This window comes from Procambarus clarkii, chromosome 18 (assembly GCF_040958095.1).
Source record: "Procambarus clarkii isolate CNS0578487 chromosome 18, FALCON_Pclarkii_2.0, whole genome shotgun sequence".
Classification (NCBI taxonomy): Eukaryota; Metazoa; Arthropoda; class Malacostraca; order Decapoda; family Cambaridae; genus Procambarus; species Procambarus clarkii.
This window is the reverse complement of record NC_091167.1, coordinates 43,164,483-43,184,584: the sequence shown is the minus strand read 5'-3', so window position 1 is coordinate 43,184,584 and position 20,102 is coordinate 43,164,483. Positions and strand designations below refer to the sequence as shown.

The 20,102-nt window shown below is 42.0% G+C and overlaps 1 protein-coding gene across 1 annotated transcript in view; it reads left to right on the top strand.

Moving 5' to 3' along the window:
• Usp16-45 (ubiquitin specific protease 16/45) overlaps window positions 1-20,102 on the top strand; it is a 214,554-nt gene that overhangs the window by 175,591 nt on the left and 18,861 nt on the right. The window contains 2 exon segments of the mRNA XM_069326551.1: window positions 9,266-9,407; window positions 16,347-16,487. Coding sequence (XP_069182652.1) covers window positions 9,266-9,407; window positions 16,347-16,487 — 283 coding nt within the window.

Sequence of the window (20,102 nt, the reverse complement as noted above, 5' to 3'; positions counted from 1 at the left end):
ATGATAGACTGTGGCGAGTGAGGCACTACATGAACGATGTTATTGGAAAATTCAGAGATTTTTACGTACCAGCACAGAAGTTGGTGGTTGATGAATCTCTCATACTTTTCAAGGGACGTGTTCCATTCAAACAGTACATTCCCTCAAAACGAAACCGATTTGGCCTGAAATTTTTTGTTCTTTGTGATTGTGAGACAGGATACGTGTTACACATGATTCTGTACTCGGCTAGTGATGTAGACATTCCCGGTAACGACGAACATGGATTCTCGGGGAGTGTAGTGAAGACCATCATGGCTCCGTGGATGAACAAGGGACACATTTTATACACAGATAATTACTATACAAGTCCCTTGCTAGCTCGGTTCTTGCTAGAAAATAGAACCGGATTGGTTGGTACAGTAAAGCCACAACGAAGGGAAATGCCTGTGTTTGACAACGACATTGCAGTTGGTGAGTGTCAGAGAAGGAAAAGTGATAACATTCTGTCAGTTCGGTGGAAAGACAAAAGAGAGGTGAACTTGTTGACAACAATTCATGATGGAACAATGGTGAACAGTGGGAAAGTGAGCCATAAAACAAACGCACCACTATATAAGCCAGACTGTGTTTTAGACTATAATATCAACATGCGGTTGATTGATAAATCAGACATGATGATTGGCACTGCAGAGTGTGTGCGGAAGACATGTAGGTGGACGAAAAAAGTGTTCTTCCATCTTGTGGACATGAGCATGCTGAACTGTTTCAACATGTACCTTGTGAGAACTGGACGTAACCCCACTTTCCGTGACTTTGTATTTGATGCTGCAATACAGTTATTAGGAAAGTTTGCAAAAGATGTCCCAGGTATTCAGCGGCCCATCATAAACCCACTGTTGCAGCATGCTGGTACTCCACGCCTCGCTCACACTGAAGGCTTCCTAGCACACAAACTTAAGTATTTGCCACCTGGTGTGAAGCGTGCAATAGCCCAACGTGATTGCTTGGTGTGTAAAACAACGACACGTAGAGACAAGAAACGGAAGCTTGTGCAAACATGGTGTGAAACGTGTGGTATCCCATTATGTGCTGTCGACTGCTTCAATGACTACCACAGTCTAGAAATCTTCTAAGTGTGCTTCAAAGTGTGTATAGCGTGTGCGAGTGTGTAAATATGTAAACATATAAGCAGAACATATAATATAATAGACTGTAATGACATATTATATTGCCGTAATTGAAAACATTTGTGTGCGCCTGTGTATACTCAAATATGCAACAATTATTGATACAAAATATGTTCAAACAGTATTTGAAACACAATTAGTGAAAAAAAATTAGATAAAATGCGCTTAGACATTGTAAATAAATAGCGCGAAAATATATTTGTGGCAACTCTGGCTGTTTGAGGACCGCGCGCAACATCTCCCGGGCGTGTACTGTATGAGCGACCATGCAGATTGTGACGTCATCGCAGAGCTTCTCGGCTCTATTGCAACAAAAGTAAGTACAATAGAATTTTTTTTTTATTTTTCCCGTGATCAGTGAACAGAACTTAACAGATTAGCAAAAAAAAAAAATTTTTTTTTTTTTCAAAATGACATGCGCCTGTGTGGATAGCAGGATATTAGACCCCGAGCAAGTTAAGGGTTAATAAATCTTGTTTAGCATTTATGGTGTTTAACCACCATGCTGCGCGGAGTTTATTGAGAAATTCCCCCGGTGCACATGAAATGAAGTGTTCCCAAAAAATTATTTTTTCTTCGTAAAATGATAAATTCCCTTCCCTGAACATGTCTATGTAAAAATAAGTACCAAATTCCACTTACTTTGGCTGTAGAGACGTGGACAAGATGCTCTGTGACGTCATCAGAGCCTGGTTGCCCATGCGTGACTCGCCCAGACACGGTCGCGCGGGCCATTCAAGCACCGGGTGTTGCCACAAATATATTTTCAATTATTTGTTTTATGTATTTCCAATGCACATTTATTTGTTTTTTTTATCGTATATGATGCATATTTGTGACCTTTACAATATGTATACAGTAGAACATTCATAATGTTCCATGGAACTGTGATACATGTGTCAGTAATGTGTCCACAATAAATGTTTATTGTCGAAATATTACCTGTTAACAATTCACTAAAATTACAATATGTACAGTTTCACACACTATTTACACAGTAACACACTGTATTACACACTTAGTACTTCGGAAGTGAGTAATAATCAACGAAGTAGCCCATGGTACACAGCGCGACTTCGCTCTCAGTGCACCAGGTACAGATAAATTTTCACTTCCTGTTTCTTCATTCTGTGTGCTTGCAAATAATGCACTCACGTACACCCTTGGCTTTAGAACTTGTAGGTTGTTGTAACCAAGCTTGTAAAGCATAAGGTAGTCTTGAAAAGATCGCTTTGTATGGTCCCACACAGGAAGAGATTCAGCTTACCTCAAGAGTGTCCGTCAGTCAGGAAGAGATTCAGTTAGCCTCAAGAGTGTCCGTCAGTCAGGAAGAGATTCAGTGAGCCTCAAGAGTGTCCGTCAGTTGGGAAGAGATTCAGGTATTCCTGAAAATATCTATGGAAAACACCACCATGGAAGCCTCTAACACTGTTCATCTATGCTATTTGTATCAGATGCATCATCACTGAACGCAGAAAACGATTCATCTATGTATCATATAAATAAATAGCATAGGATTGCAAGGGTGACGCTCAGAGCTACAACTGGATACGCTCGCTATATCGTCCTCATAGGTGCTGTATCACTTGCATCTGACCTTTGTGTTAGGTCCTTATTGCGCCTGGCTTCCCCAATATTATGACCTTTATGTTCTTCAAACAATAAGGTTTGAATTTCACCGACAGAGTGAAATCTTTCACGTATCTTTCAACACCGCCTCGGACAGGTGTTTGGGAGCCAGAGGCGCGTGCGCCACCCATGGTTGCTCATTCAGTACTAACCCAGCCAGCAGCCCTAGGGCATTCTGGGATTTTTACCAAGATGGCTGCCTCTCACTGGAAGTCCTAAGAGTCCATTTCGTACACAACCAACCTCGTACACATTTAGAATTGGTTACGAAAAATCAAAACGAGTTTTCTCGATTGGCGCAGTTTCCCGCCCACCGAGAAAACTCGGTTGGCGCAGTTAATTGGTTAATGGAATTTCACCCCCCCCCCCCCCCTAAACGATTATTTTACATTTGGTTGTTGGTCTCAAGACCCAAGGCTTCGGACTAGGCACCCTCTGTAAGCCCGCAAGCATTTACTTAATATTAATATAATCCCTTTGCATTTTGATTTAATCCACACTTAACATAAATCTTATCCCTCCTTTTCGGATAACTGGGGATCCCATTTCGGGATTTATACCTAATTGACAGTATCCTGCTTCACAGTCAATTGGGGGAATTACTCAGTGGGTAGATGTAGCAGATGGTGGCGACGTCTCAGAGGTTTGCAGTGTAGCATAGAAGGGTATGGTGTCCTCGGGTCGTGATATCTAAACGATCAAACGTTTTAGATCTCAAGGAGTTGAACTAAAGGTTACACAGCAGAATTCTGGTCTGTAGGATTACTTAATAACGACCAGCATTTAACCAGTAAGTGAGGTTAACCTCTGCACTGCGCAAAGCACCTTAAGGCGCTCTGAGGGTTGTGTGATTTTTTTTGTTTAATTAGGCCATTTTTTAACACTTTCGCGTCCCTGGCGTGCATGCCCCAGCCCACCTTGGGGTGGGCCTGGCATTTCCAGTGAGCATGCACCCACACTAAAATGTGTTACTCTTTTCAGTTTTCTCACATCAGTTTTCGTGTTGCATCGTTCATTTTGGTATCAAATTGTTCGCAATAGAATTTTCTAAAGGGATATATGCACATAAGGTCAAAAAGCCCGGCGTGCCACCTGCAGCAAACCCAAAAATTGACTAAGCATTTCCTATGAGTGAGCACACATCTGCGCACCAACACTATAATGTGTATACTCTGTTCAGTTTTCTCACCTCAATTTTCATGCTATATCATTCATTCTGGTATCAAGTCGTTCACAGTCTAAAGGCACGCATTTTAAAACTAGTCCCATGATGATCGGGAATTTTAACAAATATTTTAATTTTTTTACACAAAATGCATCACCAACAGACATCCTTCGAGTTATTTATGGACACAACATCCGTCCCCCTCAGGACGAAAGTGTTAACTTTCTTTGCTTTAATATAAAATTTGTAAAATTTTTGCTAACATCATATCGGCCCTAACTTGCCCACCAACCAACCTTCTATCCATCCATCCAACCTGCCTGCCTTCCCCCACTCCTGCCCATCTTTTCCCCTCACTCCCGCCTGTTTTCCTCCTCACTCCCGCCTGTTTTCCTCCTCACTCCCACCCGTCTTCCCCTCACACCCGCCCATCTTTTCTCCTGCCTACTTACCCTCCACTCCCACGTGCCTCCCTGCCTGTTTCACTCGCCTGCCGGCCATTCGTATATTCACCGGTCATTAATTGAGTGGATATTGAACAAGCAAATGTCATACACAAGGGCAAATTTAATGACAAAATTGTTGTCGTACACCGAAAAATGTGTACTTGGGGGCAATCGTATATCTTGGTTCCCATATATTTATAACATATACATAAAAACTGGGCAATAGTAATTAACCCTCAAACCTCTAGGGGTTCAAATGGATTTAACACCCACAGGCGCAACAAAACAAAAAAATCCAAAAAATTATTTTGTCTTATAGAGGTGTTCATTTTTGTTCCCTGATCACCAAAAAAAAAATCGTAGGTGGCATATTTTAGCCGCAATAAGGTAGGGAAGTCTGGCAAAAAAGGGGTGTTGACAGAGCCTTCGCCAGACGAGGTCTACTCCGCTCAAGCTGTCAGGAGGCAGTTGCCACAAATATATTATTACCTAATTATTTCATTGTCTCTGATTTTTTCTTAGTTTTTTGCAGTAATATTATTCAATAGAGTGAATTGTGATATATTTATATAATAAAATGTGTGAACCATCGCTGTACTCAAAATTATGGTGTGCATATTAGTGATTCAATTATTATGTTTATAAAACAATAAACAAATAGTTTTGCTGTTATTACACTATATACACAGGTTATATATAAGTATCTGCATGTTTTGCTCACCATAACAAACCACTAAGTTGGTATTGTAAGTCAGAATGCAACGAGGAGTAACGCCACACACCAGCCAGCCACTCACTGCCACTTCCTCCCTCAACAACACCTCACTCGTCCTCATTCTCCTCCCACAATACTATTTTTGCATTTATTCACTATACCCAGACATTATATATATAAGTATTTACATGTTTTGTTCACCATAACTGTACATCTAAGCTTGTATGGTGAGTAAAGGCACAAAGACGTAGCTACTCACACAGTCAGCTGGTGGCGGCCGCCCTCAAGGCCAGACGCACTAATATTTCTCCTCCAACAATATTGTTTGTGGTGTTATTACGCTATATACACACATTATATATAAGTATCTACCTGTTTTATTCACCATACCTGTACAAATAAGCTAGTATGGTGCTCAAAGACCATAGTGGCCACCAGTAAACAACATGACAAGTTGTGCAGACGACGCACCTCCCTCACCAAAATGGTGGCTCCCAACCTACTCCTATTGCTGTTATTACACTCTATACACATGTTATATATAAGTATCTACATTTGTGTTCACCATAGGGAACCACTAAGCTGGTATGGTGAGTGCAGTCAATAAAAGGTGGCCACACACAGTCAGAAGACGATGCCACCACCCTCCCTCCCACAGCATTACTCCTCCCTTCATGGAGCACAGCGCTAAATATCACCACAATCCTGCTATTATCAGAATCCTGGTATGTTTTATCACAGTCAGGGGTCTTCTGTAATACTATCATCGCTAAATAATAGCAGTATCATATATATTATGGCATTTGTAGGCGATGCTGTGGTCACAAGTCAAACAGCGGTGCTGTGAGCTCGTGCTGTGCGCGCCAGCCTTGGTGGCTTGCTCAATACTGAAGCTCTTACACCCAAGAATGTTGGCCTGGATTTTTTTTCTAGGTGGCTCTGGCAACTATCGGTCGTGGCTGCACTATAGCTGCCCCTATCCCAGGCGGGGTAATAATTACCTAAGTGTAATTACCTAAGTGTAGTTACAGGATGAGAGCTACGCTCGTGGTGTCCCGTCTTCCCAGCACTCTTTGTCATATAACGCTTTGAAACTACTGACGGTCTTGGCCTCCACCACCTTCTCACTTAACTTGTTCCAACCGTCTACCACTCTATTTGCGAAGGTGAATTTTCTTATATTTCTTCGGCATCTGTGTTTAGCTAGTTTAAATCTATGACCTCTTGTTCTTGAAATTCCAGGTCTCAGGAAGTCTTCCCTGTCGATTTTATCAATTCCTGTTACTATTTTGTATGTAGTGGTCATATCACCTCTTTTTCTTCTGTCTTCTAGTTTTGGCATATTTAATGCTTCTAACCTCTCCTCGTAGCTCTTGCCCTTCAGTTCTGGGAGCCACTTAGTAGCATGCCTTTGCACCTTTTCCAGTTTGTTGATGTGCTTCTTAAGATATGGGCACCACACAACAGCTGCATATTCTAGCTTTGGCCTAACAAAAGTCATGAACAATTTCTTTAGTATATCGCCATCCATGTATTTAAATGCAATTCTGAAGTTAGAAAGCATAGCATAGGCTCCTTGCACAATATTCTTTATGTGGTCCTCAGGTGATAGTTTTCTATCTAGAACCACTCCTAGATCTCTTTCTTTATCAGAATTCTTTAAAGATTTCTCACATAATATATAGGTTGTGTGGGGTCTATGTTCTCCTATTCCACATTCCATAACATGACATTTATTAACATTAAATTCCATTTGCCAAGTGGTGCTCCATATACTTATTTTGTCCAGGTCTTCTTGAAGGGCATGACAGTCATCTAAATTTCTTATCCTTCCTATTATCTTAGCATCATCAGCAAACATGTTCAATTTATTCTGTATACCAACAATTTATTCTGTATACCAACTGGTAGATCATTTATGTACACAATAAACATCACTGGTGCAAGAACTGAACCCTGTGGTACTCCACTTGTGACATTTCTCCATTCTGATACATTGCCTCTGATTACTGCCCTCATTTTTCTATCAGTCAGAAAATTTTTCATCCATGATAGAAGCTTACCTGTCACCCCTCCAATATTTTCCAGTTTCCAGAACAACCTCTTATGTGGAACTCTGTCGAAAGCCTTTTTTAGGTCCAGATAGATGCAGTCAACCCAACCATCTCTTTCCTGTAATATCTCTGTGGCTCGATCATAGAAACTGAGTAAATTCGATACACAGGATCTTCCAGATCGAAAATCATACTGTCTGTCTGATATTATATCATTTCTCTCTAGGTGTTCTACCCATTTAGTTTTGATTAGTTTTTCCAATACTTTCACTATTACACTTGTCAATGATACAGGTCTATAATTGAGGGGGTCTTCCCTGCTGCCACTTTTGTAGATTGGAACTATGTTAGCCTGTTTCCACCCGTCTGCTACGATTCCTGTACACAGGGATGCCTGAAAGATCAGGTGAAGTGGAATGCTGAGCTCAGATGCACATTCTCTCAGAACCCATGGTGAAACGCCATCTGGGCCAGCTGCTTTGTTCTTACCGAGCTCCTTGAGCATTTTTTCCACTTCGTCTCTAGACACCTCTTTGTGTTCTATGTTGTTCTCTGGAATTCTTATTGTATCTGGTTCCCTAAAGATTTCATTTTGTACAAACACACTTTGGAACTTTTCGTTTAGTGTTTCACACATTTCCTTTTCATCTTCCGTGAATCTATTTCCCATTTTCAACCTCTGAATATTATCCTTTACCTGCAATTTGTTGTTTATGAATTTATAGAATAGACCTGGTTCTGTTTTACATTTGTCCGCAATCCCTTTTTCAAAATTTCTTTCTGCCTCTCTCCTCACTGCCGTGTAGTTGTTTCTCGCATCTTTGTATCGCTGGTATGTTTGGGGGTTCGGCCTCTTCCTGTATCGATTCCATTTTTGTGTCTTTCGGTCTCTAGCCCTCTCGCAATTTCTATTGAACCAATCCTGTTTCCTAGTTCTGCATCTCTGTTTTGGTATAAATTTTTTTGTGCCTTTATCATATATTTCACAAAACTTGCCATACATCTCATTCACTTCCTTGCCTAGCATCAAGTCTGTCCAATTATACTCACTAAAAAAATTTCTAAGGTCACCATAATGTCCTCTCCTGAAGTCTGGTTTTTCAACTGCTTCAACCTCCTTATTTTCTTCCAGCTTATAACGCATTGCATACTTTATTCCCAAAAAGACATGGTCACTTTTACCCAAGGGAGGAAGGTACTGAATGTCAAATATCTCTTCCTCCTTCCTGGTAAATATCAAATCTAGCATGGAGGGAACGTCCCCTTCCCTCATCCTCGTAGCTTGTTTAACATGTTGATACAAGAATGTTTCCAGGATGAGGTCTACAAATTTACAGGTCCAAAAATCTTCTGTTTTAGCTTCATATGCTTCCCAGTCTATGGATTTCAAGTTGAAGTCACCGACTATCAACAGTCGTGATCTATTGTTATCCTCTCTCGCTATAATCTCTCTCATTATTGTTATAAGACCTTCACGTTTACTATCTAGCTCCTCCTTTGACCATGTGCTGCTTGGCGGTGGACTATATGCATTTATCATCATTAGTTTATCATCCTCATAGCAGATCTCTAGTGCTATTATGTCAACTTCTTGTGGATTGGCAGTCATTATTTCCTTCACCTTTAGGTGTTCTTTTACCAGGTAGGTAGGGGTGTTTAAATTGTAGTGCTAGACACAAAATTATATATATATGATATGCGCGGTTTCGGTTTTGTCACCGAAATCATACATATATGATTTGCTTGGTTTAAGGGTTAAAGTCAACTTAAAATGATAACCAAAGATTTGCCTAGGGGGTCAAAGTTTTATGGTAACTGCACTTTAAGGGTTAAGCATTAGCCATTGATGAATGGCATGCTTATGTAAAAAAGAATTCAAGCCTTCAAACATAAAGTTGTCACTATAAACATTTGCTTTTATCTTATTACTGTATTTACTCTGTTAAGGTAGCATTTGTTCCCCCCCCCCCCATCCCCCTCCCTCAGCCAACCAACAAAATATTGTTTGTGTGTGTTTTGCTGTTGGTTTCTCATGTAATTATTCTTGGACATGGGATAATTAGAACCATGTTTTAATGTTTTTGCAGATGTTTGAAGACTTGTTATTCCAGTGACCAGCTGAACTATAACTCTGCCTCAGACACGTCTGAAAGATACTTCACCCCATACGAGAGAGACTGTAATGGCGTGGATACTGGTGATGATATTGACAACTTCCATGACCCTATGGTAATTATTTGAGAAGTTTATTTATTTATTTGATACAGTAATATGGGTCTTTTTTTTTTTTAATGATGTCTGTACTGTTGTATGAAGAAGCAGATACAGTAGAGAAGTAAAAAAAAACAGTATAAATCAATCATCATCCATGTTATATGTTATTATCCAGTTATAGATACCATAATGAAAAAAGACTGGCAAGAGAAATGGAACTTTGTGTAGAATAAACACAAAAGTATAAAACCAGCAGCATTCTCAGAGCCATTGTTGTGCCAGGAAAGCAGACACTAGGAGGTGTCTGCTCACTAAATTACAACACAACCACCCAAGAATAGCTCTTGGACACCTTCTTGGTAGCGAAGGAAGGATAATGAATGTGATGTTCACAGAGAAAACCTTGCAGTTAAGTTAAGCACTTATTAACCTTTAAAGTGCATTTATCATCATACATTTATTTAAGTTATTATTGTCTAGATTTTACACTAGTGGTGCCAATAGTCCCTGTGGCACTGTGAGGGTTACTGGGGGAAAATGATGTTTCCTGATTACTGTTGCTTCCTGCAACAACATGCAGTTGCATACAGTAGGACCAACACCAGTGATGGTCACACTGCTAGAGGTCACTTTGCAGAAAGCCAACTACCAAACAAACAAACCTCGAGGCGTGAGCAAAATGCCAAGGTCCCTATATCCCAGGTGGAGATGAAAGTTAGGACAGCCCCCGACTGCCACAAGCAATTCAGGGCTCCTTCTGACATTTAAATCATTTGTTCTTCAGCTTGCTTGCAAGCAAATATAGAAGATAACGAATGGGTCACATCGAATTTGTAGTACAGAACACCACTTGGTTTCCGAATTTTAGTTATCCGAAACTTCCAGTTTCCCGATTGGGGTTGGGGAGTCATACTACCCGAACAAAGTTCGGGTAGGAAGGGGTCCACCAAGCGTCGCACCGGCCTGTGGTGGTGGGTGGGAGATGGTCCAGTTTGCTCACAGTGACTTCACAGATTCACGGCCTATTATTCATATTATTTTGAATTGTCTTGAGGCTGGAATGTTCATTCTGTGCTTTTTGTTTTACATATCTGCACAATCAAGAAACATCTGTGCACCATGTCGGCTCCAAATGCACGCATTACATCAGTGATGGCTGACTGGTGGGTGGACGGATGGGAGAGCTTAGGTGGGAGGCAGTATGAGAGAGGTGGAGAATCAGTGAGAGAGAGGGAGAATTAGTGAGAAAAGGAGGGAGGGAGAGATGCTAGGAGAAAGGGGGAGGTAGGCAGGAAGGGAGGGAAGTAGTGAGGGAGGATGGGCGAATTAGGGAGGGAAAGGCAGGCAGGCAGGCTGGCAGAGGAGGAGGCAGGCAGGCAGGCTGGTAAGGAGGCTGGCTGGCAGGCAGGCAGGCTGGCAGGCAGGCGGGCAGCCTGGCAGGCAGGCGGGCAGGCTGGCAGGCTGGCAGGTAGGCAGGCAGGGATGAATGGGTGTTGAGGTGAACCACGTGACCTTTGAGAGCGTGTGTGTTAATGCTTTGAAATTACTGACGGTTTTGGCCTCCACCACCTTCTCACTTAACTTGTTCCAACCGTCTACCACTCTGTTTACAAAAGTGAATTTTCGTATATTTCTCCGGCAGCTTTGTTTCATTAGTTTAAATCTATAACCTCTTGTTCTTGAAGTTCCCGGTTTCAGGAATTCTTCCCTATCAATTTTATCGATTCCTGTTACTATTTTGAACATAGTGATCATATCGCCTCTTTTTTTCTTCTATCTTCTAGTTTTTGCATATTTAATGCCTCTACCTCTCCTCGTAGCTCTTGTCCTTCAGTTCTGAGAGCCACTTAGTGGCATGTCGTTGCACCTTTTCCAGTTTGTTGATGTGCTTCTTAAGATATGGGTGCCATACAACCGCTGCATATTCCAGCTTTGGAATAACAAAAGTCGTGAACAATTTCTTTAGTATATCGCCATTCATGTATTTAAAAGCAATTCTGAAGTTAGAAAGCGTGGCATAGGCTCCTCGCACAATTTTCTTTATGTGGTCCTCAGGTGATAGTTTTCTATCTAGAACCACCCCTAGATCTCTTTCTTTATCAGAATTCTTTAAAGATTTCTCACATAATATATAGGTTGTGTGGGGTCTATGTTCTATTCCACATTCCATAACATGGCATTTCACAGTCTTAGTGGGCCAGCCAGAGGCTTAGGGCCCGCACAAGAATTTCCCTGCAAAAAAAAAAAAAAATCACAGCCAGGGGTTTACAGCCAGAGTCAACACCTGCATCAGAAGAGCTCCAAGATATTTCAAATTCCTAAGTACTATATTTTAGAACAGGTTGATGACCGTGAGTGGTGTCTCAAGAAACATATATGTGTAGTGTATTTGAAAAATAGGTGAGTTAAAACGAATGTGCCAGGGACAGTGAAATAATTGGATGAGAAAAGGTTGCCAGTGTGTAAACAGTGCAAACGACAAAATTCATCATGGCTGCCGGCAAGAAACAAACAAAACACAGCTAGGTTTTGGTGGATTATATGAGCAAAGTATTAATATAAGCAGTCTACACAACAAGTAGGCAAAATTAGACATTATTGTGAACAATTATATAGAAATAAGCAGTAAATTGAGAGAAAGTAATGACCACTTGAGTAGCAAAGTATTAGATCTTGAAGGGCTAGAGCAAGACTTATGCAAGGAAAAGAATCAATGGGAAGGTAAAAGCCAAGCCATCGAAGAGGAAAATAGTCTTGAAAATAGCTTTTGAAGAAGTTAAAGCAAATATAAATATACATGACTATACTAGGTTGGGTAAGGGAATCCAACAGGAAAAACAGCTTTTGTCAGTATAGATGGAGGAAGTTACACAGGAAATAGAACAGTATATGCAACTCACCTATTCACAAGTTGCCAAGGAGAAAGTAAAAAATAGAAAATAGAAGAAGCAGTAAAGGAAGCCAAACACTGTAGCAAACAGGATAAAACAAACATAAGGCTAGAAGTCAGAAAGGAGTTGGCATCAGACCCGAAATTGGTGCAAACCACAATCGATCGAAGTAAGTCTCAATTAATTTTTGGTTGAAAAGAAAAGGACATAATACAGTGACACCTCAACTTATGACTGCCCCTACTCACAAATTTTTTTTAGTGACGTAAATTTCGACGGAAAATGCGACTCGACTTATGACTGTGTCCTCAACTAACAACCTTTGTTGATACGCGTTTGGGTCGACCAAGTGCATGGTTCTTGGTGGCACGGCTGATCATGCCTCAGTTTACCAGAGCCGCCCGCTTAGTGACGATCGCGCTTGTAAAGAATTCCATTATTTTGGTGCTTTTTTGTTTTTGAACATAAAAGTAGTTATTATATATCACACCATGGGTTCCAAGACAGTGAGTGGTAAGGTTCAACCTAAAAAAACACATGTGAGGATGACCATAGAGCAAAAATATGAGATCATTCATAAACATGAAGATGGTGTGTGGGTTGTTGAACTAGCTAGGCAGTAAAACAAATCTATGTCAACGATATTCACCATACGTGCTAAGAAAAAGGACATTATGAGTGCTAAAGTGGCAAAAGGCATAACAATAAACACAAAACATAGAACACAAACACTTGAGGATGTTTAACAGTTATTATTAATTTTCAGAGTTTCAGAGATAGCATTTCAGAGGCCATCATTTGTGAAAAAAGCAAGGAAATTGCATGAAGATCTTATAAAGAACAGCCTTGGAACGAGTGATGCAGATGCGAAAGAGTTTAAGGCGAACAGGGGATGGTTTGAGAAATTTAGAAAAAGAAGTGGCATTCATAGTGTTGTGAGTGTTGTGTGTTGTGAATTGGTGGAGGAACACAGCAAAGAACTGACCACCGAAGAACTTTACAAGGAGCAGCAACAAGAGACAGCTGAGAAAATTTCTTCAGGGAAATTTCTTGCGTTCGATGTGGATGTCACTTTTGCTTCGTTCTGCAAGCTTTCTCGGGCGTTGTTTCACCTCTGAGCTGTTTATGCTCCGCATGAGTCGTCCTGGTTGTTGGACTGGGTGCTCTCTTTTCTCTCTCTTCTTCTTGGTTTGTAATGGCCCCTTCAGTTCAGGACTGTTTTTGTATGCTGGTGTTTTCTTTATGCTGGATTGCATGCACCTAGGGTTCTCTTCCCTAGGTACCCTTCCGTTGCGTGTCTTGGTTCTCTTACCTGCGAAGTACTTTTCTTGTTAGCATTGGCCTCTGGGGGGGGTTGTGTCTGGGAGTTTCATGCTCTCTTGTGGCACGGGGGTTTCTACTCTTTCGGTCCTGAGGATTGGTTTCTTCATTTGCAGCCGTCTCTCTCTTTTCTGGCCAAAAATGAGACGGCTGCTTTCCGGAGGGATCATTGGGTTGTTGATATATGATTGGTTTAGAGTGGGGTGCATGGTGTTTTGTATCCGGTTGCGACTCTTCATCGTTACTTACACTCCACAGCTTCGGTGGCAGGGGACGTGCTTTTGGTTGACCTGGGTTTACCTTCTTCCCTGTTCCAGGGCACGGGTCTCCCAGTTCATTATCTGCAGGATTATTTGGTCCAGCCAGCCTGTGGTCTATCCTCGTGCCCATGGCGTTTGTAAGTTCGCGGCTTTGACGGCTGTTTTTGGCAGTATGTCCTGGGCTGACATTCGGGCATGGGACGTTAGGAGGTCGAACATGGTCCTGGCCGCAGCATACCTCCTTAATGTTCCTGGCACTTCTCAGGCTTGTGTAGCCTTGGGTTGCAGGTTGCATCCAGTTGTCTCGACTTCGAGTTGAGGAGCAAGGGACAGCCGCCTCCCAGGTAAGTCCCTCTTTTACTTTATCTTTGGTTAGGTAGCTCCGGGGAGCGGAATGAGCTTCCCACAGAAAATCAGCATCGAATATAATGAAATGCCATTTTCTGGGTGAGACCTGGAGGTATCCCTCCCTCCATCAGGTCGGCAGTTTTTGCATTTTTTATATTCAGCCTCTGAACTGGCATTGGGTAGCTGGCGCAGGAAGTCTGGGGGGCCCCCTTTTCCCTCTCCGAGGAAGGAGGGGAGCTGCGCAGACAGCGTGTTAGCTTGTTTTCAGATTGGGGAGTTCTGCTTGCTCGTTCAGCTTTCGGTTTGCAATTTTTAACCAGCTGTAGTTTGCGTTGGGATTCCTACCTTTCTGGGTGCCTGACCTGGTAGATGGCAGACACAGACTGCTTCCAACTGCACGGGGGGTGTCTATACAGGCATACCTCAGAATAAGAGTTTAATCCGTTCCTGGAGACGCCTCGCCTTCCGAAAACTCGCATTCCGAAGTTAATTTCCCCATAAGAAATAAAGGGAAATGAATTAATCCGTTCCTGACTACCCCAAAAACCCCACATCAAACTAAATTTTTATACCTAATTCATCTAAATAAACCTACAAAACTGTGTTCCAGTTATTACTTACCTTACTGTCGAGTGCTGTAGGCGTATGGAAGATGGTGAGGAGGGGGGAGGAGGAGAGGAGTTACTGTTTGGAAGGGGAGTCCCCTTCCATAATCACATCACATAACCCCATGCCTTGTAACACTATGGATACCACTTCTCTTTCTAAATTTTTCAAACCAGCCCCTGCTTGCCTTAAACTCTTTCTTATCTGCATCACTCGTTGCAGGGGTATTCTTTAGAAGGTCTTCGTGCAACACCCTGGCTTTCTCACAAATAATGGCCTCCGAAACACTATCACCCCTCAACTCCTTGTCGTGTATCCAAATTAATAACAACTTTTCCACTTCTTCAAGTATTTGTGCCGTTAATGTTCTTACTCCTTTTGCCACTTTAGCACCCATAATCTTATTTTTCTTCTTAAGTATAGTGCATATTGTTGATGTGGCTTTGTTGTACTGCCTACAAAGTTCAACAACACGTGTACCGTTCTCATGCTTCCGAATGATCTCTTGTTTCTCCTCTATTGTCATCCTCACAGGAGCTTTCTGGCCTTTATCCTTACCACTGGCTTTCTTGGGACCCATGGTGAGATATATAATAACAAATTGTATAGACAAATCACCAAAAATCCAACAAAACACTGAAAATCCGCGAGAAGAATTGATGTGGGGGTAGTCACTGAGCGCCAGACAATAATAAACTGAGGGGCGGCGGGGCGGAGGGGCGACGAACGCGCTAGGTCGGCTGTACGCGTATCAACAAACTCGCGTCCAAACTCGCCTCCCGAAGTAACCCTCGCCTTCTGAGACAAATTTTTGGAGTAAATACACCTCGCCTTCCGAAAATCTCGCATACAGGGACAATCGCATTCCGAGGTACCACTGTAGGCCATTGCACCTCGTGCCTCTCTGAGGAGGCCAGGTTCTGGCTGGTGGTCCCAGGTAGGCTAGAAGTCCATCCATATCAATTGACTGTTGCCACGGTCTAATATATACACATCAGCCTGGTATAGCTCTGGGAAGCCTCCGGGTCTCACCCAGAAAATGGCATTTCATTACATTCAATAATGGTCTTATGGGCAGGTTAGTGAAAATTGAGGAATTGAAGGAAAACTTCTTATATCTGAAAGGAGCATTTCCCAGCAGCAGGATGAAATTACCAGCTTGACTGCAAAGGTGAAGAGACAGGAATTATAAATCAAAGAACTTGAAAAAGAAAATGATACATGAAAATTGAAAGGGGGGGGTTGGGGTTTGAAGAAATTTGCTGGAAAATTAGTACATAAAGGTCATTGAGTAAATTGAGTTTTGGGTGGACAGTTATGCCAGTATTTAGAATCTGGTTTGTGAAGGAACCTGGTGGGGCTAGGTCAGAAATCAGATGCTTATGGGCATTAAACTCGAAGACTTGCAGTGCAACAAAATTTTCTTTAAATGTATGGTGAGATATGAACTGGAAATGTAAACTTGAATAACTATGTCCTATTAATATCATTGTGTATGTCAATCATAACTATTTTGTTTTTGTTTCTAGGGAAAAGCAGACAGTACATCTTTCAAGTCGGATCACACAACTAACACAAGTGGTAGGGCATCTTCCTGCAGAACTGGAGACAACTTCTCTATATCCAGTGGTGAGACAATCAACAACTTTGATGGAACAATAGAACATAAGGTATGTAGAGTATTGCCAATACAAAGAACCAGGAGGAATTAATTTCAGTGTTGGTTTTATTACTGTATATGGAATAATTTTACAATATTTGAGCTAAATCAGCAAGAGAAAAAAAACAAAAAAAAAGTGTTCATGATTAGAACCTGATCCCCTCAGAGAGGCGCAGGGAGCAATGGCCATATGAGCACTCTACATTTAGAGCTTGTCATGTCTGCCATTGACCAGGAATACCACCAGAAGGGTTGGCGAAACAATACAAACCCCCAACTGATGAAAATTACAGCCTACGTCCGAACAGATCCAAAGAACTCCCCCCAAACGAAAAACAAACAAGCAAATCGTCATCCAACTAGCACGCCTGCTCGTTAGCAAAAAAAAGTTTGAAAATTTATGAAAAAAAAAAGCTTCCCCCCTTCAATAGGGGGGGTGGGGAGTCCGCTCAGGTGAGCGAGCTGCTCACCTCACCAGTTCATTGACTGATGTGCCTGGTGTCAACACATCTCTGGCCTCATTTTATTGACTGGCTTTTGCATTTGTGGCTTTACCAGCTTTGTGTGGTGTGGTGGCCAGATGTTGTCTTTATGCTGGGCTGCATGCGTCTAGGATTCTCTTCCCTAAGTGCCTGGTAAGTACTTCCCTTGCGTTTCTTGGTTCTCTTCCCTGCGACGTTCGGATCTCGCTGTTTGAGGGCTTTGTCACTTGACATTGTTCTCACCCTTGGGGTCCATCGTGGGTCTTGGGCTTCCCATCTTGCTCCAGGTAGGGAGTGGGTTTTTGCTGGGTGGGGGCCACTATGGCTGACTCAGCCTGCATACGGCGACAGCCGACGATTCTCTCTGGGGACCGATTTGTTTGTGTTGCTTTAAGGGATTTTTTTTGTGTGTATGGCGTATTTGCTTACTTTTGGTGGAGAAGGTCTGCTTAGCTTTCCATTTGGCATGCCTAGGTTGTGTTGGTGGTCCTCCTCTTTTGCCCCAAAGTTTCATGGCAATTACCAGTTGTCAGTTTGCTGGCTTAGCTAGCCCCAGTGCCTGGGCTTTCCGTAGGGCTAACATATCCTTTGGGGCCCTGGAAAATCCTGTTGGCTCTGGAAAACCCTGTTGGCTCGGGGGTACCATTAATGCATCTTCCGAGCCCTGTCTCGCCAAGTGCGATGCTGAAGATTGTTCATTGCCCCTGCCTCCCGGTGACGATCACCCGTACTGCCACCATCATGCTGCCTGTTGGGTCAGTGACACCTATGACCCTGAGTGTTGCGGGATTTGTTCTCCACTTGTCATTCAGTTTACTCATTCCTTGTGTTGGGAACCGACTCGTGAGATTTATATTTATTTAATTTATATGAATTTATATAGAATTCATATTTACGTTAATTTATATATTTTGATAGCAATTTGTATGATGTTTAGCGGACTGTATTTCTGCAATATTCTCACAAATCGACTCCTTGCACATTAGGGGGTTTATATTAAATTTATATATATGCAGCCAATCAAATTACAGTATTAAACTACATATATTAGTAATAATAATTTAGATCTTATCTTATTGTATAGTAGACTTAGTCCACCAGGTTTAACCTTTTAACTGCGCAACGTGCCTGCAGGCCCAGGCTTCGGGTGTGCAACGCGCCTCCGGGTGTTTTTATTTTTCACGTTCCATTCAAAACTCCCGCGGCTAAATGGGGGTTCACATCAGCTTCCTCACGGCTCTTGTAAACAGACGCCATCTTTAAAAAAATTCATGGTCCACATTGCCGGGTGCCAGAGCCTCAGTAGTGAGTGAGCAACCAAGGCTGGCGCTCGCAGCATGAGCGCCCAGCTCTGCTGTTCAGCGTGTGACCACAGCATCGCCTAATAATTTCAAAATATATATATAACCTGTATTATTTAGCCATGATAGTATTATAGAAGAGCCTGAGTGTGATAATGACTGAGTACAATGTTCAAATATCAGTGATTCAATGCTGTTCACGATGTTCACAGCGCTAGCTACAGCACCACAGCATTATTTCGTCCATCTAGGAATCTTCAAACAACTTCTTAGGTTCCTTTTCAAAATAAACTTGTGGTCAATTATTCATTTACAGAAATTAGTGACCAGGATTGTGGCTATAATGACAGAGCCAGAGTGCATTGGGGAATTGTGTGAAAATCATGGTCTGGCTTCATGGAAGCCTCAGGAAATCCTTGTGAGTTCAGTAGAACTTCAGGTTGCAATCCTTTTCACCATGTCTTGGCCTAGTTGACTAGGGTGTGTGCATGGGAACACCCACCACATAAATTCGAATCCTCATCACATTTATGGATTTTCACATTGATACATCACGTCAGTGTGATTGCTCTCTGTGAATATTATTATTGTTGTACTATTATATTGTTAATCAAATGTCCTTGAGACGATAATAACAACACTGTAGATAGTTATATATAATGTGTGTATACTGTGTAATGTAATAACAGCAAGAACAGTACGGTACAACCTTGATTCAATGCATTATATGGGACCAACCCCAGTGCGTTGGAGCATTGGATTTGTTGCAGGAGGTGACCTTCAGGAGGCGTTTGCGTCAGTGTCTTTTTTCTTGTACACAATAAAAATGCATTATCATATTATATACTGTGCCTTTATATTACTACTTTACTAAAAAATAATGTGTTACATTTGTTATTTATCTTGTTGTTGGAGTTATGTCCATCTTGAAGTCTCATGGAGTTATGAATGCTATACAGTAAATACGTACTGTTGTGCATTATGCCATTAACACTGTGTTGATAAGTAGTTCTGCTGTGTGTTGAGTACTACAATACAGTTTATGAAAACTATTGTACACTAAAATTACTGTACTGCAACCTTAATTTTAACACTAACACTATGTACTTAAATTAAACACTTATTCTAACTGTACACTTCACACACGATGTTCTTAGATGTTTGCATCAGGTTTGCTGGAGCTCACTGCTCTTGTGGTTTGCTTCAGCTGCTTCTGAGCTGGTGCTGGCTGCTGTTGTACTGGTACTGGGTACGGCTGTGCTTGTCGTGGGTAAGGCCGTGCTCGTGCTGGGTATGGCTGTGCTCGTCCTGAGTATGGCCGTGCTTGTGCTGGGTATGGCTGTGCTCATGCTGGGTACGGCTGTGCTCGTGGTGGGTATGGCTGTGCTCATGCTGGGTATGGCTGTGCTCGTGCTGGGTATGGCTGTGCTCGTGCTGGGTATAGCTGTGCTCGTGCTGGGTATAGCTGTGCTCATGCTGGGTACAGCTGTGCTCGTGCTGGGTATGGCTGTGCTCATGCTGGGTATAGCTGTGCTCGTGCTGGGTATGGCTGTGCTCGTGCTGGGTATGGCTGTGCTCGTGCTGGGTATGGCTGTGCTCGTGCTGGGTATGGCTGTGCTCGTGCTGGGTATGGCTGTGCTCGTGCTGGGTATGGCTGGGTACAGCTATTTCATAACATTGTTTGTAACATGAGATATTCTGGTGTAAGAAATGGGATTTTGAATAGAGTATAGGTTTTCAAAGCTGTTTTAATTTTTATTTGTAACGTTTTAAAATGGTGGTGTTCACTCGATATCTGATTATAAAATAATTTCACATTCAAGTAGCATATCAATTAATGTG